Consider the following 25,945-nt stretch of genomic DNA (forward strand, 5'->3'; position numbering starts at 1 on the left):
GGAGGGGAAAGCAGTGCAGCACCAACACTGTTTATAGTTGGGGTGGTGTGCTGCTGACCTCGACTCTGGATGTCGTGGGTCGGTGGGCGGAATACTTCAAAGACCTCCTCTATCCCACTGGCACGTCTTCCATTGAGGAGGCAGAGCCTGGGGACTTTGAGTTGGGCACTCCAGTCTCTGGTGCTGAGGTCACCAAGGTGGTTTAAAAGCTCCTCGGTGGCAATGCTCCAGGGGTGGATGAGATTCGCCCGGAGTACCATAAGGCTCTGGATGTTGAAGGGTTGTGTTGGCTAACGTAACTCTGCAATATTGAGTGCACATCGGGGGCAGTTCCCCTGGATTGGCAGACCGGGGTGTTGGTCCCCTTATTCAAAAAGGGGGATGTGAGAGTGTGTTCCAACTATAGAGGGATCACACCCTTAAGCCACCCTGGTAAGGTCTATTCGAGGGTTCTGGACAGGAGGGTCCATCGGATAGTCGAACCTCAGATTCAGGAAGAGCAGTGTGGTATTTGTCCTGGTCATGGAACACTGGACCAGCTCTATACCCTCAGCAGGGTTCTTGAAGGTGCATGGGAGTTCGCCCAACCAGTCTACATGTGTTTTGTGTACTTGGAGAAGGCGTTCGACCGTGTCCCTTGATGAAACCTGTGGGGGGTACTCCGGGAATATGGGGTACCAGGCCCTTTGATACGGGCTGTTAGGTCCCTATATGACCGGTGTCAGAGCATGGTTTGCGTTGCCGGCAGTAAGTTGGATTCGTTTCCAGAGGAAATTGGACTCCGCCAAGGTTGCTCTTTGTCACTGATTCCGAGCTGAGTCAAAAGGGGAAGCTCTCGATTTACCGATCGATCTACGTTCCTATCCTCATCTATGGTCACGAGCTTTGTGTAGTGACCGAAACAACGAGATAGCGAAATGAGATTTCTCTGCAGGGTGTCTTGGCTCTCCCTTAGAGATAGGATGAGAAGCTTGGTCATCCAGGAGGGACTCAGAGTAGAGCCACTGCTTCTCCACGTAGAGAGGAGCCAGTTGAGGTGGCTTGGGCATTTAATTAGGATGCCTCATGGACGCCTCCCTGGTGAGGTGTTCTGGGCATGTCCAACCGGGAGGAGGCCCAAAGGAAGACCCAGGACTCGCTGGAGGGACTATGTTCTTCGGCTGGCCTGGGAACACCTTGGGATTCCCCCAGAGTAGCTGGCCCAAGTGGCTGGGGAGAGCCCTGCTTAGGCTGCTACCCCCGCGACCCAACTCTGGAGAAGCGGAAGAAGATGGATGGATGGATGACAAAAAACTTATTTATATATATAACATTAAAGAAACTACTTGGGTGTTTTTGGCGTTTTCCGTCACCCCTCTGATGTGTGACGTCCACAGAGCCGCTGAGGTTCACAAGCATTCATCAATTCATCAGTGAGTGGATGACTTTCCGTACAACATGACCCAGTGTGTTGGAATTAACTGTTCGAATTGGCTACAAAATACCACTAGAGTTTAATTTTTTGGCTTCCAGAAAGAAAAAAAACCATCATCAGATTTGAATCCATAAGCTCTGATGTGAGAATTACTATCAGCACTCGGGTTAGGGCTTTTTCAAAGGGGAGCCACCGCAAATTTCGACCCTTGTTAATGTGGTGGACTGGCCTCACACCAGAAAAACAGCACCTCTTGCCAACTGTTTTAAATTTTAAAAGAAAGACAATTAGAGAGGAGGACATCATCACAGAGAAGGAGGCAAGAAACAGGAACTTTTACTTCAAACATGATGTGAATGTGCTCCTTTATTCTGGTATGAACTGCAGAAAAAGGCTGATAGCCTGAGATCAGTTTGTGATTCAGAGCAGTTTGTTATTGATAAAAAAAATATAGACAATCCATGTGTGATTAAACAAATATCATAGTCTGAAACTGCTATTGATTAGTTTACTCTGTTATGAGAGTTCCTAAATGCTACTCTCAAGCATGCTCACGTTTTGAATAAGTTAGCAACATAAGCTCTCACTCCTGCTGTCTTTATGTTAACTTGCAGTGTTGTGTACTGATGTCATGACAATGATCTGGGGGTAATCAGTTCTCACCATTCTAAGTTCCCAACTCGGTCATTATAGGCATTGTTTTGTTGGCCATGACGGTCCTCGTAATAATCAGAATCAGAATTTGAAGCGTTTTCATCTGATTATGGCGATCCAGCCGTCAATTCAGGTTCATACTGGTATGGATGTATATCCATTACTCCCGGGAAGTCTTCAGCATTTCTCCAAATTCAAAAAAGGCTTGTTCTTCCATTTCCACTAGTAAACAACCAGACCGTAGAGATGTTCTTGGTTCTCCAGCTCTGTTTTAGGGGCGGGCCGAGGCAGACCACACGTCATGAACCCAGAATGGAACTCTGCCCCACAATTAACCCTCTTCAGAAATTATTGATTAAAATGCTAAAAACAAGTTATTTAAGTTTTAAGTCAGAAAAATGTGTCCCTGGAATGTTGTGTGAATGTGTTTGCCTATATAACATTTATAAAATGTCAATATTTTGACATTTGATTTCAGTTCACCTTTAAAATAAATAAATGCAGAAGTTTGTTAAAGAAAGCTTCCCCACTATTGAACAGCTGGTATGATCAACAACCTAGTCAGGTAGTACTAAAGACAATTCCTTATCCCACAAGGTGAAATCTCACAGGTAGCAAACATCTAAATGACCACTACATGTTTGCTGGATCTCCTTGGGGACATGCCACTCGCAGAAACGATGACTTAGTTGTCATAAGAGGAATAATACTCCAGAAATCGCTGTTGCATTCACCTTTAGCCTGAATGTTCAACTGGTAAATGAAATGTTTTCAAATATTCAAACCAAGTGGCCATAGTTTCCCCTTTTGAAACCCTTTTAAACAAAACTCATTGCAGACACAGATGCAAGATCACTTGTTTTTTGGGCAGGTGTCATGCTGAACATAGCATACCTACCTGGAAAACAAAGCTGCCAAGTCCATTTATTAAAAACAACTTTGGGCTTATTCTTCTGGTAATTAGCTTGAAAATACTAATAGTCTCTGGTTGCAATTTTGATTGGCTCGTACTTGTTGCCTTCATTGTTTGAATTGGTTAGTTTGTTTGGTCATTCCATAGGCTGTAAAACATCTAGGTCTCTAACTGGTTCTCCAACATAGTTCTTACATTGCTGCTGTATGTTCAAATATTAATTTTCTAACACATTTAGTTGTGAGTAGTTATTTCATGCTTTAAAAAAGGTCATGTGATACCATGATTGTGTGCAGGGAAGTAGTTGGAACTTACAGATTCACATCCATACTTCACAGACTCTGGTTCCAAAAATACAACATGTCAGCTCTCATAAACCAGGTCCTGCTGGCTTCAATTCGCAACAGCGAGAGAAGGGGTCTAATATTTACAGACTATCAGTCACTCTGCAAAACTAAACTATTGTGCTTCTTCTCCTTCTCAAATGCAGACATTATCAAAACACATTGCTGCCTGCATATTGAGTATCTGGCTTTAAAATGCAGACCTTTCCCCCATGAATGGAAAAGTACCAGGGAGGTGAATGGTGACAAGACATGAACAAAAAAAGACAACCAAACCAAACAAGACCAACAAGAAACCCCAAACAAAGAACAAAACACACCACATTCATGACAGATGAGAGTATTCTGTGTTACTGCAGCATAGTCTGGTTCTTCAGCAGCACTGCTGAAAAAAGAGGAGACCTAACCCACATCATAAAGACAGCACAGTGGATTGTTGCTGCAGAACTTCCCATCTTGGACTAATTCTATGCAAGCCAGCTAAGGAGAAAGGCCAGCAACATTGCTGGAGACACCACCCATCCAGGACACAAACTGTTTGTCCCCCTTCCATCAGGAAGATTCCAGACTGTAAAACCACAAACCAGCAGATTGTGGCACAGCTTCCCCAGAGCTGTTGCCTCCATCACCCCTCATACCCGAAATCCCCAGCCACCAACTACCTCAATAGGACGTTCCCGGAGTGACATGGAAACATACATAGACGTGTCTATATATCTTGTGTATATATTTCCTACTGTCTTAATGTGACAGTTTTTTGTTTAGAATATCAATTGAACTGTTGTTAACTGTTGCTGCTGCGATTTTGCTGTTATCTGACGTATTTTAGTGCTTTTATTCTGCATTGCTGCTGACTATTGTTGTATTTGAACAATAAAAATAAAGCCTTTTAATCCTTTAATTCTTTAAACCATCTAAATAAAAGTAAAACTGCCAAACTAAAATGATTTGTGGCACCAGTTTTGCATGATGTAAAAATAAGAAAAAGTTAAATAACAAATAAATAACAGTGTTCCATAAAAGGGTTTTGCGTGAAATGCTAAATAAATTAATAGATCTTTATAAATCTATATAAACCATACTTGATTGTAAGGCCACAGAGGTGTTGGTGGGCAGGCTGCTTCTTTTGGACTAGTTTTTGTTTCTTGTTGCTCTTGGTCTGGAGACATCCATCCATTTTCTTTACCCACTTCTCCATTTTGGGTCGTGGTGCTGGTGCCTATCCCCAGCAGTCATGGAGAGGTCGCAAGTCCATCACAGGGCCACATAGAGACTAACGAGACAAACAACCATTCACACTCTCACCTAGGGACAATTTTAGACACTTGTTTTTTAGTCTGTGGAAGGAAACTGGAGTACCCGGAATAAACCCACGTGTGCATACAAACTTTCGCCAGAAAGGCCCCAGGTCGGGAAGCGATCCTGCAACCTTCTTGCTGGGAGGCAACAGCTCTAACCACTACGCCACCGGTCTGGAGACACTGCTGGAAAAAGACTTAATTTGCAGGCATAGTCCAACAAAATATTAGTGTGTAATCTTTTTTTCTAGTGGCAACTTTTTTTTGGCCAGGCAGTGTATAAGCACAATAAGAAAAAGACCAAGATTGTGAATACAGGCACAAAAACCAAATCCTTGTAGAGTCACGATAAAGTGAAACTTTTACTTTGTGTCAAAGTAAATTAGAAGACTGCAAAAAGTGCAGTACAATATTGACTGGGAGTTGTCAGTCCAAATATAAGGACATAATGGATGCTTTTCAGGCCCAGTATCCAACAAGGGATGTCTGAGTGGAAGGATTTTCCTTAAGATAGTCAAGGCCTAAATTCTGTTTGCTTTAGTATTGTTCAATAAAGTGATAAAAAGCTTTTTGGACTCAGATTATTTAAAGTAATAGTAAGGGAATTTTGCTCCTCTCTTTTTAAGCCAAGGTTATTGTTCATCAACCTTTATTGAAGTGATACAGGAGACAAATGGTTTGCTGTGGTTGAGAATTTTGCATATGCAGAACAAATGCTAGCATTTAATCTGTTATTGTGGTTGTTGTAACGTATGTCAGACTTGGAGTCAGGTTACAGGTGAGCTATGACATTATAACTTTTAAAAGGTTGTGTTTTGGCTGTCTACATGAAATTGCAAGAGAGGTATTTCAAGATGTAGCAAATGGGCAGGATAACCTTGAGGTTAAATTTACCATTTATCAGATATCAGCAACTGAAGAATGAATTTTTTCAACATAGGGAACTCTTTATCATAATATTTACAATGACTAAGGAGGAAATATAATTTTGTCTTTAAGTTTTTATTACAAAATAAACTAAATTAAAACAAATAGAATCAACAATAAACAATTAAGACAATACAACTAAAGGCCTTGGGGTGAGCAAAAAGGCTTTCTTTCATTTTGTCCAAAGACTCTTTCACCCTTAACTGAGCTTGTAAACAATCTGTGAATGACTGGTTAGAGGTCCACAAGTGTATACATGTGTCCTAAAACAAGATTCACTCAAGTCAGAATGACCTTCAAAGAGAACAGTTACTGAAAGATGACAGTGGGTCAGAGGTCATGAGAAAGGGGTGTTTCTTTATGCTACAAAGACTTTTTCACTCTTGAACCTGTTTTGGAAAAGTACTGTTTAGAGGCTCTAAAACACATTTACAAAAACAGTTTCTGTGTGGATGGGGCCTAAGAGTCATACCCATCAACTACCCCAAACACTACACAAACACTATATTTTTTTTTGCCTGAAACTTTACCATTAACTGTTGTTTGTCTGCTAGCAAAATATCTCATGAACCATGAACCAGTGGAAGATTTCAAGGAATCTTACAAAGAATTTATTGGCTGTACTTTTTTAACGAAGATACTTTTGGAATTTACTCAATTCAAAACGGCTACCACAGCCAATAAACTTTAACCAACACAAAACAGCTATAACTCAGCCTGAGAGTCATTTACAACACAAACTCTGAGTGCTAATAGTCCATACAAAATGTCACAATATCTGGTGAGACTGTGCAAAACATTTTTTAAGTTTGACCAAAACAGTTATAATGCTGTAATTTTTCAAAAGTCAGGCAATGTGCAGTCTGTCAAGGAATGCTAAACCTTTTTAAGTTATTGCTCATTAGCATGTTTTCTTCCAGGTTTTTTTTTTTACTTTTCTTTGCTCAGCACCTAATCTCTGTGTCTCTGTTGATCTTCTTTTTACTATTATGCATTTCCCCCTTTCACAGCCACATGCCTTCATCTGTCCACTGTCCTCAATCTTTACTTTCTCCCATTAAGTTTTTGTAAATTCCTCTTCTTTCTAGTGATTTGTCTCCTTTCTCTTTCCTGGGTGGATGAGGGATGAAGAGGGTGTTGTGGGGTTGCTTTTGATTAGCCAGCCATCTTGTCACTGCTGGTGTTCGCCTGGCATTCTGCCAGTGCCGTCACCCACCATTCTCCTCCACCTTTTCTCCCATGATCACTGCTGTTAAGAACCCTGTAATGGATGATGGGGCGGATCTGGGTGGCCTACAGTGCTTCTGAAAGTAGAACCACTCACACCAGGGCCCATTGCCACGGAAACAAGAGGAGCCCCTGTAGAGTAGCTGGTGGAGAGCCATTTGATTTGGCCTCCACTTGTTAACTGCTTGTGAGTGTGTGGTCTCTCTTCGATCCTGGATGTCTTTGTATCTCAACCAGCTGAATGTGAAAACCTAAAAATGAAGCTATGCACTAAAAGACCATCAATAAAAGGGCTGTATGGAGGACATGGACTGGACAAAGTCCTTATTAGTAAAAGGGCCAGTGTGCTTCTTTTTACCCAATCCACTTACTGCTTGTGGAGATCTAAGCAGGTGAGTGTGGAGACAGTTAGGCAGATGTTAGTGTCCATAAAAGGTCTTAATGGGGGCCTTGGGGAGGCTTTTCAGTATTTACAAAACATTTACATTTACTCTGATTCTCATGTCTAGATCACATTCTACTGAAGTGAAGAATCAACTTAAAATCCTCTATCACAAACATTACAAGCTTGCAGTAGCAAAGGGGTCATGCTGTTCCCTACCATTTCAAGACTCCTGAGAGTATAAAGCACAAAAAAGAGGCTAATTCAACATAGAAATTGTTAAATACCTGTTTTTGCTCCAATTTAAAAGAATGGACCAGTAAGCCCCAAAAAACACAATACTGATCTTTAAATTAGATAGCTGAGTAATAGTTTGTTCATCACCAGGCACCAACAAGCAGGGTGATAATGTTTTTGTCCCTATCTGTGAGCATGTGTCTGTGTTTGTCTGTTACAAAAGAAAAAAAACTCATGAACCACTGGATTTATTTTAATGAAACTTGCAGAAGGTACAACATCTACAACTTTTTAACATTTTGTGTCAACCTCTTTTAATATACTGTCACGGTCAATTGATCTTAAAAAGCACAGAAATTACCCTTTCGGTTTTACAGATATTGACCTTAACCAGGGTTATTCAGTTACAGTTACAAGTGCTATATATGAAAAATTCTGGAGGTTTGGGGACTACAGGCAATAAATAATGCCCACTGATAAAAAGTAAAGGTGCATGAGCATGTTTTTGCCCTTGTTTGTATATGTGTCTCTGTCGATTAGAAAATTTTCTCATGAACCACTAGACAGTGTCCCTTGGAGAAAGTAATAATTGGATGTACATCTACCATTGATTAACTTTTGGAGACAATCCAATTTAAGTTGCCCTCTCTAGGCGTCTCAGATTAGAAAACACAAAAATGTCTTTATGTCAGTCAATTTTACAGGTATTGTGTTGATATTTTGTGTAGTTGTAGCTGAAAATCACTCACAACCCATTTTCTGAGCATTGTACATTGCACCTCTTTTAAAACTTTGATATTAACTGTTGGAGTCAAATCTATTAAAACAAATCAGTTAGTAATTCTGTCAGCTTTGTGGAGGTTAAAGACATTTTCAAAAAGGTCATATTTGGCTTCATTACTGCTTGTTAAATAGGCCTGACCTAATCTTTGGAGTGGCTGTAGCTGAGAATCATTCACAACGCATATTCCAAGTACCACTAATCTGAAAGATCTTTGTTTAAACTTTAGAATTAGCTGTTCGTCAACTCTGTTCGTGTTAACAAAATATCTAAACTATTTTAATGAAACTTTCTGAAAGTAATCATTGGATGTACATTTAAAACTGAGGCAATCTAGTTCAAGATGGTCACCACAGCTAATCAACCTTAGCCAGCTCAAATAGTTATAACAGTTTTAGAGATATTGAGCAAAAATCTTTTTTTTCAGTAGCTGAGAGTCAGTCACAACATATACTCAGCATGACATCTAACAATATCTTATGAGATTGTTCATATTATTTTTAAGGTTTTAAAATGGCTACAACCTTGTCATTTCTTAACATAAGATGATCTCAGTCTAAAACTAGTATGAAATGTGCCAGGCCTATAACTTATAAATTGAATAGGCAATTGATCTTGTAGAATATGTTTAGTTTTTACTATTTTAATGTTTTACTATTACTATTACTACTTTTTACTATTGTTCTGGCATCAAGTTAACTGCGAAAAACTAGTGTTATAAAAATGGCTAGACTGCCTTTCTTTTTTTTTTGTTTTACGTATTTCTTAAATTATGTTAGTAAGTGTTGATGACACTCCTGATGCTGAGGTAATTTTTACAACAGTAGTTTAAGATTCAATTAGAAGTTAGCAGTATTTTCTACATATAAATACTTTGTGAAAATAATGCTAAATAGCAAAAACGTCCAGCTTTTTTAACATAATGATGGTGCTTTTCTCTGTAAATGTGTTTCCTTTTTACATTTGCTGTCAGATGTTTACATTCGATTATTGTGAGCATAAATGAGTATTTTAATGATTTAAATAAATTTGGGGCTTTTAATGATTTTTTTGAGTCATTTGGATTCCCAAAGTAGAATATTATACAATAACTTCAGAGCTTTTTAATAACAAGAACTAGGTGACCAAGTTTTAAATTACTATGCATTTTTTCTAATCCACAGGGTCAGTTATACATATACAAATATAAACATACAGTACATCCTACCAATTTTTGGTCTAGTATTTATTAGCAAGTTGTACTTTGACCACACGTGTTTTGTATTCATCATTAAGCTTCTTCTCTTCTTGGAAAAATCTGTAGAATTTATTTCAATTGATTGGTTTTCTGGTACAAAGTCAGCTTTTAAGAATACTCCACAAATTTACTATGAATCACAGTGTGGCTCGTGCTGTGTGTCTTGTTCTACTTTAGGTGAGAACTCTGTCAGTCTAATCAGAAATGACAAGCACAAACTTTTTTTTTGGGTGTTTTGCATCATTTTTTGATTCCTGATCACTGGAGAGACATGGCTGTAAATGTCAGCAAGAGCGGCAACCATGTTAATGCTTACTGGCATAAGCAACTTCCAAGAAAGAGAGTCAAACAAACAGGTGTCTTCGTTCTGCTGAGACAGAGGATCCATTACTCTTCACTGTCCAGTATGATTCTTTCAAATGTCTGAATCCCTGGTCAACAATCAAGTCAGGCCTAACTGAGACATGGCTGACGAGCAACACTAGACAAAGGTTTTCTCCTGCCATGCTTTATTCTGCTTTGAGTCGTGCAATTGCTACAGGACTTGCAAGAAAGACAGAAGGAAATGTTTGCTTTCACACTGACCAGTGCTGGGCCTCCAACTCAACTATCCTTTTGTTGCATTAAAAGGATAGTCCATTTCAATAATTTAAGCAATAAATACATGTCCCTACTGGAGGAGAAAATACACTTGAATTCAGACTTGGTTCTCCTGACAATAAGGGTGTTTGGCTGGGTTTAAAACAGATTACAGCTATAGGCCTACCACTTTTTGGTTTTAGATCTAGCACACATATAGACTTTAATGATAACCTTCTGCTACCTCACAAACTGAATTAATTTTATGGCATATACACTTGTGTATCTACAAACCAACTTCATCAAAGATAACTATATCTCAGATCCAGGGTTGGCTGATAGTCTAAAATGTTCGGATTGGCCGTCATCTGTCCAATAAATGACAATTGGCAATATATTTCCACAGGTTTATTTTAAGTTTTTATTGTTATTTATTTTTATTTTTTTGGGGGGCAGGATAGGCATTGCCCATTTGTCTTACTGTCAGGATTTGTGTTTTTCCAGTCTTTCTTTGTGTTCTTTTCAAGTTTTTCTGTTGTTCATGTTTTGTTTATGGTTGTCTGTGTTGGTCCCTCGTGCCTGTGTTTATGTATCATCTACTTCTCCCCAGTTTATCATCTGTTTACCTGCCACGCCCATCTCCACCTGCAAATAATTATGATCACTCACCTGTGCCCACTTACCTCATTATCTTCTGTGCTTATAACCCGGTCACTTTCTCCACTACTCCGCTGGATCATTATTCTTTGTTCTTGGTTCCTTGCTTGTAGTCCTTCGTTCATGTTTTGTCGCTCCATGCTCCGTCTGTTTTACGTTCTGTATTTGGTTCTAGTTTTTGCTGCCACGCCAGCCTTTTTGTTTTTGTTTATCTTTATTTAATAAATTAGTTTTTTTTTAAATGAGCCTGCTCTCTGGGTTCGCCTCCGTTGCCACCACCGATCCTGACACTTACAACTGAGGAAGTAGGCTAGTTGTGGTCAAAAAAAGAATACAAATTCACTGATTTAAAGTTACTTTGATTTTAAAACAAGGAGTTATTCCAAACCTTTTACAAGAAATATGCCAGATATGCGCTAATATTAGGAGCTCCAGACAGCTTTATTGCACTGAAAATGGACATGTGGTTAACTTCTGATATGATGTTCTTATTGTCACAGTACATGATATTTTTGAAACTTGAAACTTGCAGGAAAAATGTCCTGAAACAGTTTATTTCAATAATGACTGGCCTTGGTGGACCTTGGAGCTGCAAAAGCACACACCCAGGAAAGCTCATTGAGAAAAGGTGGCAGATCTTGGTTTTGAGGTTTCACCACAGACTAATATTGAAAGTTTGATTATAAATATTAACTGGCTATGGCTTCAAATAACCCTAATGCAGCAGTAAATAATGACAGTATAAAAGAAAAAGCAAGCATTTAATGCTGCTGTATCAAGCTCTTGGAAATCAATTGGTCTTGACCAGGTCTCTGCAGCCACTGTCAAATGGTTTAAACTGCCCTCAGTTTTCAGACTTTTTTTAACTGGTCTTTTATGTATGTATGCTTTAAATCTGACAATATCCTCCCAGTACTTAAAAATATATCTTTTAGCCGTATCATTGTTTAGAGAGCAGTGGCTTTAACTTCTGTCATTATGAAAGTGTTTGAGTGACTTGTAGAACAGATTTGTTGAGGATACTGTTTCCCTTTGTATCCATAATATCTTATAACATCTAGAGTGGAAAGCCACAGGTATTGTGCATTGATTTTAGCTCTGCCTTTAATAACACCATTCTTGTGAAGCTTTAAACTCATTTGGTTGAGTCTAAAGAAGTCCTTGTGACTTTTTACCTAACAGGAATCCGGAGGTAAAGGTGAACACATTCCTGCATAAGTCTATGTCCACCAGCATTGGGGCCCCTAGGTGTGTGTTCTGTTCCTTCTCCTGTACTCTTTTCATTCTAATGATTGTGTCTTTCACTATGATTAAGTCAGGATTTTTAAATTTGCAGATGAACATACTGTAGTTGGTTAGATTGAATGCAATGATGAAACGTCTTACAGAGCCGACGTATTCCCTCTGTTAAAGTGGTGTACAAATAACAAGTTCAGTCGCAAGATTTCCGAAACGAAGATGGTTGTTCATTTCCACAAGAAAAACAAATGTGCTCTAACCACTGACAGTCATGGACCAGTGGGTAGACAGTAGACAGTTTCAAGTAAGTGGGTACCACCATTTCTTTTTATTTTGAATAGGGGGTAGAAGTCAGTCTAATTTTGGAAAATATATAAACATTCACCAACTGTTCTTTCTAAGGCAGTTTAGAAAGTTTGTGTTGGGATGCTGCACATTGACAGAAATTTTATAGACAGTTCTGCTTTCTTTATTACAGGATGGTTTTGGCTATTGCTTAGCCACAGCCAAGTCATCAATACATATAAAAGCTATTGTCTCCAGGACCCGATGGCTGCTCTGCAGAATTTTATAAAGAATTCTGGACACTGCTGTCCCCACCTTCCAATGGGTGGTCACAGAAATTCAGCAAACCTCGATACTCTCTCCAAATATGAATTGTTATAACATAAATCTTATCCTCAAGCCGGATAAGGATCCCACACATCCATCCAGCTACCACTCAATATCACTTATAAACGCAGATCTTAAAATTATTTGTAAGACGTTGGCCACATTTTATACATCCTGACCAGACTTGATTTGTTAAAAATCATTATGCTGTAAATAATACAAGAAGACTCATCAATCTAATAGATTATTTCTAACATATAAAATAAATCTTTAGATGCAAGAAGGCTTTTGACAAGGTTAACTGAAAATTTCTATTTGCCACTTTAAATAAATTTGGATTTGGACATAAATTTTTGTCATGGATCAGATTATTATATAGCTCACCCAATGCTTGTGTGACAACAAATGACTGGATTTCGCAAAGCTTCAAACTTGAAAGAGGCACCAGGCAGGGTTGTCCTCTCTCCCCCTCACTGTTTGCCATATTTATTGAACCACTGGCAGCTGCAATTCATCAATGTAAAACTATTTCTGGAATTCAAACAGCTAATAGTGTCCACAAAATTTATTTATACACAGATGATGTGTTGCTGTTTCTGGAGAATGCAAACCCCTCTCTTACAGAGACAATAACCTTAATAAATAAATTCTCAACAATTTCAGACTACTCTATTAACTGAAACAAATCAAAAGGCCCTTCCCATCTCCTCTAATATCCATCTCTCCCCAACCATTTCTTTACAGATCGGAAACATCAGGAACATAGGCATCAATATTTCTAACAGGCTGAATGAGCTAACACAGTTAAATTATGTTCCATTACTCAAATAATAGAAAGCAATCTTACACGGTGGAGAACCCTCCCTCTCTCACTCATGGGACAGGGGTCTGCTGTTAAAATGATGGTTCTCCCTAAAATAAATTCTATCTTCCATCACAGACTTGGTTTAAAAGTTTAGATTATATGATGTCAAAATTTTTATGGATATCAAAACCCCTCATGGATCAATTTAAAAACATTACAAAAGGCATTGTCCTTTTTTAGCACAAAGACAACCGTAAAACAAACCACCAAAAATTAAGCTTACACAGAGCCTCTGTCAGTTGTCCAATTCCTAATTTTACGGGTTGTAACTATAATTATTTCAGTGATTTTTCCCAGTCAAACAGCTTTGCATAACACTGCACCACACTCCTTGACACAATTACTAATCACACTGAGAAAATAAAATCAACAAGACATGCAATATTTGAGAGTACATTTAAAAAAAAAATGAAGCCTACCTTTTTTAAAGAGAATCTCACTCCAACAACTTTTCTGTGTTGCAAAAAGATTAGTAACCACCTTGTTAAAGATTTGTTAGCTACACTTGCTGTTAGCCAGACATTTCACTGAAACCAGGTCACAGAAAAACTTTGGTTTTGCCTTTTCTGAATGTCCTTTGGTTTATCCGCCCCCAGCCTCGTCATTTCCGGTTTTCCACTCTAAGACATTAAGGAAAATGGGCGAGAAATTAAATAATCCACTTCTTTTATGTTTATCTTGCTTGCTATCGTAACTACTCAGTCCACATTAAACCACACCCCGTACACTCACGCTCGAGGCACGTTATCGTACATCCACCCTTATTGACTAAAGCGTGAGAACTAGGGCTGTGCCTGGGCTGAACTAAATTAGCCCAAATGAGCAGCAAATTGAGGGGGTGGGACAAGACAGCTGTCAATCATTCTGTACCACGAAAGACATTAAATGAACAGAGCTGTTAGCCCTTTGGAAAGACTCTGGGGTTTTCTTGAGACTGTTTGGCACCAGTTTTATTGTAAATTGTACAAAACGTGATGCAATATTTTGAATTTGTGTTTATTAGGTATTTTAACACTTACATTGTAAACACCAGGGAGTGCTTAGCTTTACTAGTCCACTGATACCAGCCGTCCCTGTATGTATATGTGCAGTGATTGTGAAGAAGCCATATGGTTCAGGCGGTCCACAGATTACTCTGAATCTTAGCAGTTGGTTTATACATACCACCCCCACCCTGCTTAGAGCCTTGTCTCTTTGGCATCAAGAGCAGAAGGGCAAGGATTTTGGAAGTTGACTGGGGGAGACAGAGGGGAGGGGTGTTACACATTCTGGCGTCGGTAACCAGTTCTCACCCCCAAAAGCTTGTGGATCCTAGGGCTTGGCTAATCCTCTTATTCAGCGTCCGGCTGGAGGCTCTGACGCTTCCAGATTTGAGTGCAGAATATGTTACTCTCCTCTGAATGGACACACTCACACTGTTGTGGTCTTTTCTCTTCATACAGACACTGTGTTAGAGTTCTCTATAAGCTCTATACTACACATTTACTCTTTCTAGTAAAAGATAAGCTAGCACACCACACACTGTCTTCTGGCACCCTTTTATCCCTTTTTCCGGCTTTCTGTTCAACCTGAATATATTGTTTTTGCTCCCTTTTAGTTATTTATTGTTTGGGGAAAAATATTATTTTCAGTGATGATCTCAGGAATTTTTGGAAACAGGTAAAAATATACATGAGGCAACAAAATCTTGGCTTGCTTAACCAGTCACTTGAAGATATTAGATGCATTTTACAGAAACAAAACATATTTTGTACAACTGGATAGGCTATTATTGTGAATATTGAAAATCTTTCTCTATCCCTCCCTGATGCACCTTTTTTAAATTATGGGTCTTTTACTCTAAATAAATGAAAGAAAAACTGAGAAAAAAAAAAGCTTTTCAGCAAAACCAGTGTGCTGGTGCAGTCTGATTTCAGAAATACCTAATTTCTGATTTTCAGATCAAATACAGTCCCATACTAATGATATGCTTTGTTTTTCAAATTTACATATTAATGTCAACATGAGTAAACAAGATATTTAATATCTTGTGTCACCAAATATGCAATTTAGTCAAATGAACCCAATATTTGACAATCAAGAAACTGTGCAAGCAGCTTTTAAGGCTGTAATGGAATGGATTGGTTTCCAAATGCCCACATCCTCAAAAAAATGTTATTGATTGCAAGACACTGTAAACAAATATTGAACAGACTTTTAAAAACCCATTTATACCCAGGCTCCTTGAAAGCAACAATGCTAAAAAGGGGAAAATGCTTAAGTCCAATAAAGTAGAATTATCTTATGGCCTCAAAATTTTGCTCTTAAAGTTTCTGTGCATCCACACAAGTTTGCCATTCTGATATGTAACTTGCATAATAAAAAATATCATGCCAGTAAAACACTGACATAACTATTGTTGCCCCCTGCCGTTTAAGGCAAAGCAATAATGTTTTTGAGTGACCTTGTGTGTGTTTGTCTGTACTATAAGCAAAATGGATTTGATTGAAACTTTCAGAAACTAATCAATAGATGTACATTTACAACTGATTAACTAAAAGGAGTTAGGATGATACAAGTTGGCCGCCACAGCCAGCTGACCTCAGAAAACAGAAAACAACTGTAAGGCAGTCTATTTTAGATATTGAGCTAAATTTTGGTGTCGTGTCCTGAGAGTTATTCACAACCTATTCTCCAAATGCTAACAGATCATGCTAGATCTTTCCAATTTATTGTAAGGATTGTGCATACTGTTATAGTTAAGTTTTGACTATAATAGCTATAACTATAGCTACGCTGCATTAGTTTAAAAAGCTGACATGAAAGGGGGCAGTTAATATGCATTCCTTCAAGGAATGCTAGGCCTTTAATTAAATTAATTGGTTCCTCAATTCTTATTTTTTATATATTTTTGAGCTTTTATGCTTAAACCTTAAAAATAATTTTATGCACAACCTAGGCTATATCTTGAGATATACTCACAATCAGAGTATGTTTTGGGGATGACATTCAGTTACTGCCACATTAAATGATTGTAAAGTGCCATTTCTGTGTTGGCTAAAGTGTATTAGCTGTTGTAGCCATCTTGACTAGATGAGTCCAAAAGTCAATCAGTTGTTGATGTATGTCCTGACATGACTCGGGGAGAAGGAGGCAAACCCAGAGTGCAGACTCATTCTGGTGAGAAGCTTATTTATTTTAAAACTAAAGATAAACAAAAGCAAAAAGCTGACGAGGCAGCAAAACTAAACGTAACAAAATCCAAGCATGACAAGACATGAAGCAATGATGAAAACAACAGAGATTCAAGAACAATGAACCAGCAGCGTGTGTAAGAGATGACCGGGTTTTTAAAACACAGGAGGTGATTAGGAAAGTGGGCACAGGTGGAATGATTACCAGAACTCGGGGCAGGTGTGAGTGGGCGTGGTAGGTAGACAAATGAATGACAGAGGAGGAGTGGATAGTGACAGCAAGCAAGAACAAAAACTAAACTGAACAATAACTCAAACAGAAACAAGATAGTAGAAACAATAAACTGAAAAGCAAAATCTCAAATCCCGCCATGTCCAATGAAGATTTTCTGAAAGTTTCATTAAAATCTGTCCAGGGGTTCATAAGATATTTACCTAACAAACATGGTTGACACCAACAGTTAATGCTAATGCTTTAGGCCAAGATGTGTAGTACATATGTGTATGTGAATGATTCAGCTTCAACCCAAACATTTTTTTAAACTGACAAATTGACTGAATTATTGGTTTTTGTTGTGTGTTTTAAGGTCAATTGACTGAAGCAGGCACTTTGTCTAAAGAAAGAAGAAGCAAAGATGATCCATTTTTAAGCTGCCTATGACTGTTCATAAATCTCTAATGGAGCTGGCCACATCATCGATGTGAGCTTTAAGAGATGAAGACAGCATCGTGGAACCCATAATGATTTTGAGCAGAACTCAGCTGCGTTGACGTTAAGTACTACACATTAAATATGTGATGGATGTCTCCATCATGTCATTTAAAAAAAAAAAAACAACACAAATTTACGTAGTTGGGCAATTCTCTTCATGTTTAACCTAAATTTTAAACTAAATGCATATTTTTTGCATGTCATGATCAATTTCCTCAGTAATAAATCTGTTTATTGTTGTTTAGGTTTCTAAATCCTGCAGTCAGGTTGGTGCACAGAATCTGTCATCACATCTTTGAGCCACAAAGTTGACTTACTTTTATACATATTGACTGTTACGGCTCTGTTACTACCTCACTTGGCGGCACAAAGGAGCATCAATGGTGGGTTGGCTTTAAGCTTGCATGCTGCCTTGGTCTATTCAGAAATCATACTTAGACAACCAGAAGGTGTCCTAAGTCCCAGGACACCTTCTGTGAAACTGTCTTGTCACTACAACTCTATAAAATTTGTATTGGTCCAATGTCAAAATGTAGCATTGAAATTATTGAAAAAGTTCATGTCCTGCCTCACGTTCAGTTCATAGAAAGGTTTTTAACTCCAGAATTTTGTGTTCATTACCTCTGTTGTTAGTTGGTTTGTTTATCTGTTCTGCAAATTACCTAAAACCTAATGAACAAATTTTGTTAAAATTTTTAGGAAATGTTGGGTTGTCAAAAAAGATGATTGATTACATTTTGGTGGGGCTCGGGATCACAATCCAAATTGGACTGCTTTTTAATGACACTATGGCCGAGGTTTGAACTCTGACTTCTTCTAGTTAATCTTGGATGAAGAAATATGAGAGGAGACTTCTCAAGTTTTTTATCACTCACCACCAAGGAAAGCATCAATAGTATTTTTGCCCTTATCTGTGTGTTTTTTCTGTAGCATTCTCAAAGTATCTTATGAACCACTTGACAAATTTTAATGAACTGTGAACTTACCAACCCGCCAAAAAACAATAGAAGTAGTAGTAGAAGAACAATCCAAGATCCATTAATACATGAAACAAAACAAAAAACAGGTGCTGAAACTTCTATCAGCCTTAGGGGTAATTCACTTTTAGAGCTTTAAATAAGCAACATTTCAACCTAACAAGGTATCGTTCCTAACTCTAACTTTAATTACTATAGGCTAATAAAACCAAAATATTGCTGTTAATTTTTGTTTGTCTAAATTTACAAATGGCACCCCATATTAGATTTACCACTGTCAAAATGTTATCTTCCTCTGCTTCTTGTATTTGTTTCATTGTATTACAATCTTTCCCCCCTTAGGCATTTTCCACATGGTCAATAGTATTAGTCTGAATTTTATTTGGAGCAGGAGACCACCATAGCTGTGCCATTAACTTCCAAGTCTCTTGTAGTACTATTTTATCTCAAAAACCTTTTGTGATATGTAGTTTGTCGAAATTTGATGATTTCTTACCTGGCCTGGCAACAAGCTAGTTTTCTTGATGAGCGTGCTGGTTAAAAAAAACAAAAAAACAATGTCACTGGGAATTCCAGCCATATATTTAAAAAGGTAAATAACAATTACATTGAACTTTAAATGGAAAGATCGGATCCCAATAATGTAAGAACCAAGCAACATTACCTTTTAATGATATGTGGGCTAGGAAAGTCTCAAAAGGTTTTGGCCTTAGCCTTTAAAGTAATCATAGAAAAACTAGGTAGGATAATGTATCTATTTATAGAAGAAAGGTATTGGTTTTCCAGTTTTCTGTTTGACGAAAGGTCTTGTCAGTCTGCCAGATGGCATGCCAGGTGTTTTCTTTGTAGTCATTTTCACAAAAGGTTTTCAGTCCATTTCACGTGTCAGGTCTGTAAGTGAAACCTGCTTTGACGTATTCATGTCAGACAATTCTTGCTTGTTTGTCAATACAATGAGGAGATGAAAAAGAAAAACTCAAAAAGCTAATGCTCTGAGCTGCTCACTGTTCACAGTCATGCAAAGAAAACATGACTGATATTTGTTATTAAAAAAAAAAAACAAACCTTTAGGTGTAAGTGGAACTTAAGTGTTAAGTGAGTAAAAAAATGTAATCATTTTCAGTTAACATTTTCTTTCCATGCTACAGTGTGTGAAAAGTATTCACCCCCTTGGATGTTTTATGCTGTTATACATCAGTCATGGTAAATATAAATGGGCCTTTTTTCTTTTTTTTTTCCAAAAAAGTTTTTAAAAATTCAATGTTGAAGTGAAATTGAATTTTCTAAATAGCAATCGTAACCTGCTGGAGTTGATGGATGCACCTGTGCCTCCAAATCACATGACCAATTTTAATAGCTCTCGCAGGAAAGATCCTCCCTCTCTGAGACTCTGCTTTAATTTGTTTCAAAAGCCCAGACTTCAAGTTTTACACCAGTTTTTAAATTGTCTCGATAGGCCAAGGAAAATCAGAGTTATGCTAAATAATTTACGACACTTCTAAATTTTGAAAATTGTCATATTTGAATTGCGTTAGAGTGAGAGCCGGCTGCGAAGCTGGAGAGTCTCCAGCAGAAAACACCCCCATCCTCTGTCCGATCTCACCTCCTACACCCCTCTTCAATCTGATGGAAGCTCAAAGTTATCTGTCAAACACCAAAAAATCTACACCAGTGTTTCTTAACCTTTTTTGAGCCAGTGCCCTCCTATCTTTTATCCAGGCCTCTTACGCCCCCCACTTTTTTTTTTCTCTAAGTCAGATGGTCAAACAAGTATTATTTAATAGCTTTGAATGAATTACACATCTTGCTAATGCACTTTTTTAATATAAATAACATTTTTAAATGAATCACTCGGTATTAAGTGGCTGTAGCTACACTTCCAGTTCATATTGGACCGACCTGTCTCCTTCCTGTCTGTCCTGATTCCATCTTTTTTTTCTCTCCATCCTCACAGCTGAATAACACAAACTTTGTGTTAAAAAAATACAGCAGCCAAACCACATATAAAAAAACATGAAATCTTTCCAATAACACAGAAAAAAGTCAGTAGATTTGTCGTTAATCACTTAAAAAAATGGCCAGACGGATCTGAAAACTCGTTAAATATAGCGACAAAGTCGCTAAGCTGGCCCCTATTGTGCTGCAGCCTGTGCGGAAAACATTGCGCTGCACATTGGTTCCTGTTCAAAAACAGGGCGTGCGTGTGTATTTTTTTACTGTGAGAAATACAAAAAGTGGCGTGTGAGCGTTTGCGCTTTACAAAATGCGTGTCTCACGGTCAATGCGTGAAACTTGAGAGCCCTACTTTTATTCATAGACTAATTAAAGATTGTGACTTATGTTAACACTTTAAAGTTCACAACAACACGAATAAAGCTGCAGAGAAAAGAAGCAGCGGTGTTAGCCGACATCGATCCGGTGTTACACCAGCTGATGCAGCTGCTGTGATCCACTTGTCAAGCCGTAAGTCTGTGGTTTTAGAATATTTTATGTATTATTGTTGGTTTGTGTTCATATGCTTTGGCAACGCTGTCCCACAGTCATGTCAACAAAGCATCTTGTCCAGAAAGGAGTTAATGTGCGTCTGGATGCTGGAAACTTTCAGGGAAAGTCCGACAACAGAATATTGCTTTTGTAAATTTTTAACCACTGCGATAACAATGCGCTCACGGTGTATCCTTCAGAGAAATTAACCCATGTAAGAGCAAGAAATAATTCCAAGGGAAATACCACTAAAGAGAGCGTTCTTTTCTCAGAGTTAACAAAGTAACTGCCATGTGGGACAAATTATAGACGATATTCTGATGTCCTGTTCTCGACTCTTAGGATTCACCATGTCCAGGATGAGTGAAAATGTACACCAGCAATATAAAATAAATAAACTAGCCAAAGAGTACTTAGTGATTATTTGCTCTTTTTTTCCTCTTCTTTTGCAGCTGAAGGATATACATACAGAAATCAGCGCAGGTTCACAGAAGACATTGACTGGTCGTATGCAGGTAAGAATTATTTGAATAATATCAGATGACAAAATTGAGGTGTTAAATGCTTTTCAGAGCACAATAAATTCTTTGGGGTGTTCCGAGGAATCTACATAATATATGCTAAGTAATCAGTCAACAGTTTAGCTACCTTTGCATTTGATGGCAACTTTTTCTGATTCACGAAGAAGTAAAAACCAAACATGAATGTATTCCATCTTTCCTGCGGTTATGTTTTATAATGCATTTCCTATACATAAAAAGAAACAACATTGCATGGGAATTTCAAAAAGTCCCAAAGTGGACAATGTCAATTCTTTTCATTCCTGTTACTTGAATCACCCACTGGGGTCAATCAAATTTGCTTTTGAATAAACCTTCCTACCAACATCAATATTCTAGCAGTAAGAGTCAAGTGTACCTCAAGTAAAAAGATAAGTAATTAAATTTTTTAGCATTCCTTGAAATAAGATCATCTAATGAGAAGAAATGACCAAGCTGTAGCCATTTTGGTCAAATCTTGAAAATAATGTTATGTGCAATCAGGGGTAGGCAACCCTGGTTCTTGAGTGCCACTATCCTGCATGTTTTACTGCTTTCCCTGCTCCAACACACCTGATTCAGTGGTTAAATTACCTCTTAATGTTCTGCAGAAGCCTGTTAATCACCCATTGATCCAAATCAGGTGTGTTGGAGCAGAGAAACAAGTAAAACATGCAGGATAGTGGCACTTGAGGACCAGGGTTGCCTACCCCTGTGTGCAATTGTGCAGTATCGCAAGATCTCACACAATTTGTTAGCACTTGAAGTATGTGACATGAATGTCTTGCAGCATATAAAACATCCAATTTTAGCTCAATTTATCTACAATTGACTGACTCCTGAAACTTTTCTCCATCCACTCCATCCTGCCTGAACTCTCTTCTTCACCTGTTTACTACACTGCCTATTTTCCTGGACAGTCGACCCTGTCCTTGAAGTCCTGCACCTTTGTGACCTCTGCTCCTTGTAGTCTCATTGTTCCACCTGCCTCCCTTTCATTCACACACAGGTACTCTGTCTTGCTACGGCCGACATTCATCCCTCGTCTTTCAAGTGTATACCTCCACCTCTCCTAGTTCTCTTCCACCTGTTCCACAGATCACAATGTCATCTGCAAACATCATAGCCCATGGGGATTCCTGCCTGACCTAAATTTATTTTCTACATTGCAAATATTTGCACATTGTACTTTTGAAACCTTTTCAAAGGTTTAAAATTCAATCGCCATGGAAGTCACGATGTTAAATCTAGATTGAATGCTAAATAAAGATTTTCAAGGAAAAGTAATTGAAAAAAAGATGCAAATTATGCCTGCACAAATAATTATGGCAAGCTTGCTAAATGCACTTTTGGCAATATTTTCTAAACAAAAATTCACACTGCCTTGTACATTACAAAAGGTACAAGGTATGCCTGTGAAAATGTTTTTTTGCTAGCTAGCAAAAAACATTTAGCCATGTATTCAAAACAACATGAAACGAGAACGAGATAGCCTTTAAAAGCAGCCCTAACACTCCATACTCCTGCAGCAAACCCCACTTAATGCCTCAGTGAACACTATTACAAGTCTTCTCCAAATCTACAAAACACATGTAGACTGGAGATTCAAACTCTCACGACCCCCTGAACAACCCTGCAAAGGTAAAGATCTGGTCCACTGCTCCACGAATAGGATGAAAGCCTCACTGCTTTTCGTCAGTCCAAGATTTGATAATCGGTCAGTGCTTCCCGTCCAACACCCTCGAGTAAAGCTTCCTGGAGAAGCTGAGAAGTGTGATCTCTCAATAGCTAGACCACACTCATTGGTCTTTCTTTTCAAAAACAGGTGTTGTTCATGTCCTCCATGCAACATTGAAGGTAGAGAAAAGTGCCAACTCAGGTCCTCATGTCCTCTACCAAAAGCCCCCGGTGTATATACACCGGGGGCTTTTGGTAGAGGACATGAGGACCTGAGTTGGCACTTTTCTCTACCTTCAATGTTGCATGGAGGACATGAACAACACCTGTTTTTGAAAAGAAAGACCAATGAGTGTGGTCTAGCTATTGAGAGATCACACTTCTCAGCTTCTCCAGGAAGCTTTACTCGAGGGTGTTGGACGGGAAGCACTGACCGATTATCAAATCTTGGACTGACGAAAAGCAGTGAGGCTTTCATCCTATTCGTGGAGCAGTGGACCAGATCTTTACCTTTGCAGGGTTGTTCAGGGGGTCGTGAGAGTTTGAATCTCCAGTCTACATGTGTTTTGTAGATTTGGAGAAGACTTGTAATAGTGTTCACTGAGGCATTAAGTGGGGTTTGCTGCAGGAGTATGGAGTGTTAGGGCTGCTTTTAAAGGCTATCTCGTTCTCGTTTCATGTTGTTTTGAATACATGGCTAAATGTTTTTTGCTAGCTAGCAAAAAAACATTTTCACAGGCATACCTTGTACCTTTTGTAATGTACAAGGCAGTGTGAATTTTTGTTTAGAAAATATTGCCAAAAGTGCATTTAGCAAGCTTGCCATAATTATTTGTGCAGGCATAATTTGCATCTTTTTTTCAATTACTTTTCCTTGAAAATCTTTATTTAGCATTCAATCTAGATTTAACATCGTGACTTCCATGGCGATTGAATTTTAAACCTTTGAAAAGGTTTCAAAAGTACAATGTGCAAATATTTGCAATGTAGAAAATAAATTTAGGTCAGGCAGGAATCCCCATGGGCTATGATGTTTGCAGATGACATTGTGATCTGTGGAACAGGTGGAAGAGAACTAGGAGAGGTGGAGGTATACACTTGAAAGACGAGGGATGAATGTCGGCCGTAGCAAGACAGAGTACCTGTGTGTGAATGAAAGGGAGGCAGGTGGAACAATGAGACTACAAGGAGCAGAGGTCACAAAGGTGCAGGACTTCAAGGACAGGGTCGACTGTCCAGGAAAATAGGCAGTGTAGTAAACAGGTGAAGAAGAGAGTTCAGGCAGGATGGAGTGGATGGAGAAAAGTTTCAGGAGTCAGTCAATTGTAGATAAATTGAGCTAAAATTGGATGTTTTATATGCTGCAAGACATTCATGTCACATACTTCAAGTGCTAACAAATTGTGTGAGATCTTGCGATACTGCACAATTGCACACAGGGGTAGGCAACCCTGGTCCTCAAGTGCCACTATCCTGCATGTTTTACTTGTTTCTCTGCTCCAACACACCTGATTTGGATCAATGGGTGATTAACAGGCTTCTGCAGAACATTAAGAGGTAATTTAACCACTGAATCAGGTGTGTTGGAGCAGGGAAAGCAGTAAAACATGCAGGATAGTGGCACTCAAGAACCAGGGTTGCCTACCCCTGATTGCACATAACATTATTTTCAAGATTTGACCAAAATGGCTACAGCTTGGTCATTTCTTCTCATTAGATGATCTTATTTCAAGGAATGCTAAAAAATTTAATTACTTATCTTTTTACTTGAGGTACACTTGACTCTTACTGCTAGAATATTGATGTTGGTAGGAAGGTTTATTCAAAAGCAAATTTGATTGACCCCAGTGGGTGATTCAAGTAACAGGAATGAAAAGAATTGACATTGTCCACTTTGGGACTTTTTGAAATTCCCATGCAATGTTGTTTCTTTTTATGTATAGGAAATGCATTATAAAACATAACCGCAGGAAAGATGGAATACATTCATGTTTGGTTTTTACTTCTTCGTGAATCAGAAAAAGTTGCCATCAAATGCAAAGGTAGCTAAACTGTTGACTGATTACTTAGCATATATTATGTAGATTCCTCGGAACACCCCAAAGAATTTATTGTGCTCTGAAAAGCATTTAACACCTCAATTTTGTCATCTGATATTATTCAAATAATTCTTACCTGCATACGACCAGTCAATGTCTTCTGTGAACCTGCGCTGATTTCTGTATGTATATCCTTCAGCTGCAAAAGAAGAGGAAAAAAAGAGCAAATAATCACTAAGTACTCTTTGGCTAGTTTATTTATTTTATATTGCTGGTGTACATTTTCACTCATCCTGGACATGGTGAATCCTAAGAGTCGAGAACAGGACATCAGAATATCGTCTATAATTTGTCCCACATGGCAGTTACTTTGTTAACTCTGAGAAAAGAACGCTCTCTTTAGTGGTATTTCCCTTGGAATTATTTCTTGCTCTTACATGGGTTAATTTCTCTGAAGGATACACCGTGAGCGCATTGTTATCGCAGTGGTTAAAAATTTACAAAAGCAATATTCTGTTGTCGGACTTTCCCTGAAAGTTTCCAGCATCCAGACGCACATTAACTCCTTTCTGGACAAGATGCTTTGTTGACATGACTGTGGGACAGCGTTGCCAAAGCATATGAACACAAACCAACAATAATACATAAAATATTCTAAAACCACAGACTTACGGCTTGACAAGTGGATCACAGCAGCTGCATCAGCTGGTGTAACACCGGATCGATGTCGGCTAACACCGCTGCTTCTTTTCTCTGCAGCTTTATTCGTGTTGTTGTGAACTTTAAAGTGTTAACATAAGTCACAATCTTTAATTAGTCTATGAATAAAAGTAGGGCTCTCAAGTTTCACGCATTGACCGTGAGACACGCATTTTGTAAAGCGCAAACGCTCACACGCCACTTTTTGTATTTCTCACAGTAAAAAAATACACACGCACGCCCTGTTTTTGAACAGGAACCAATGTGCAGCGCAATGTT

General features: G+C 38.4%; 1 protein-coding gene across 16 annotated transcripts in view; it reads right to left on the reverse strand.

Moving 5' to 3' along the window:
* ptprz1a (protein tyrosine phosphatase receptor type Z1a) overlaps positions 1-25,945 on the reverse strand; it is a 197,760-nt gene that overhangs the window by 140,791 nt on the left and 31,024 nt on the right. For all 16 annotated transcript variants that reach the window (XR_005234290.1, XR_005234291.1, XM_037980715.1 and 13 more), the window contains exon 2: positions 25,104-25,166. Coding sequence is in view for 14 of the 16 variants with exons in the window: in XM_037980715.1 (XP_037836643.1) it covers positions 25,104-25,166 (63 nt within the window). In the remaining 2 variants the exon portion in view is untranslated. The remainder of the gene's footprint in view (positions 1-25,103; positions 25,167-25,945) is intronic.

Source organism: Kryptolebias marmoratus, linkage group LG17 (assembly GCF_001649575.2).
Source record: "Kryptolebias marmoratus isolate JLee-2015 linkage group LG17, ASM164957v2, whole genome shotgun sequence".
Classification (NCBI taxonomy): domain Eukaryota; kingdom Metazoa; phylum Chordata; class Actinopteri; order Cyprinodontiformes; family Rivulidae; genus Kryptolebias; species Kryptolebias marmoratus.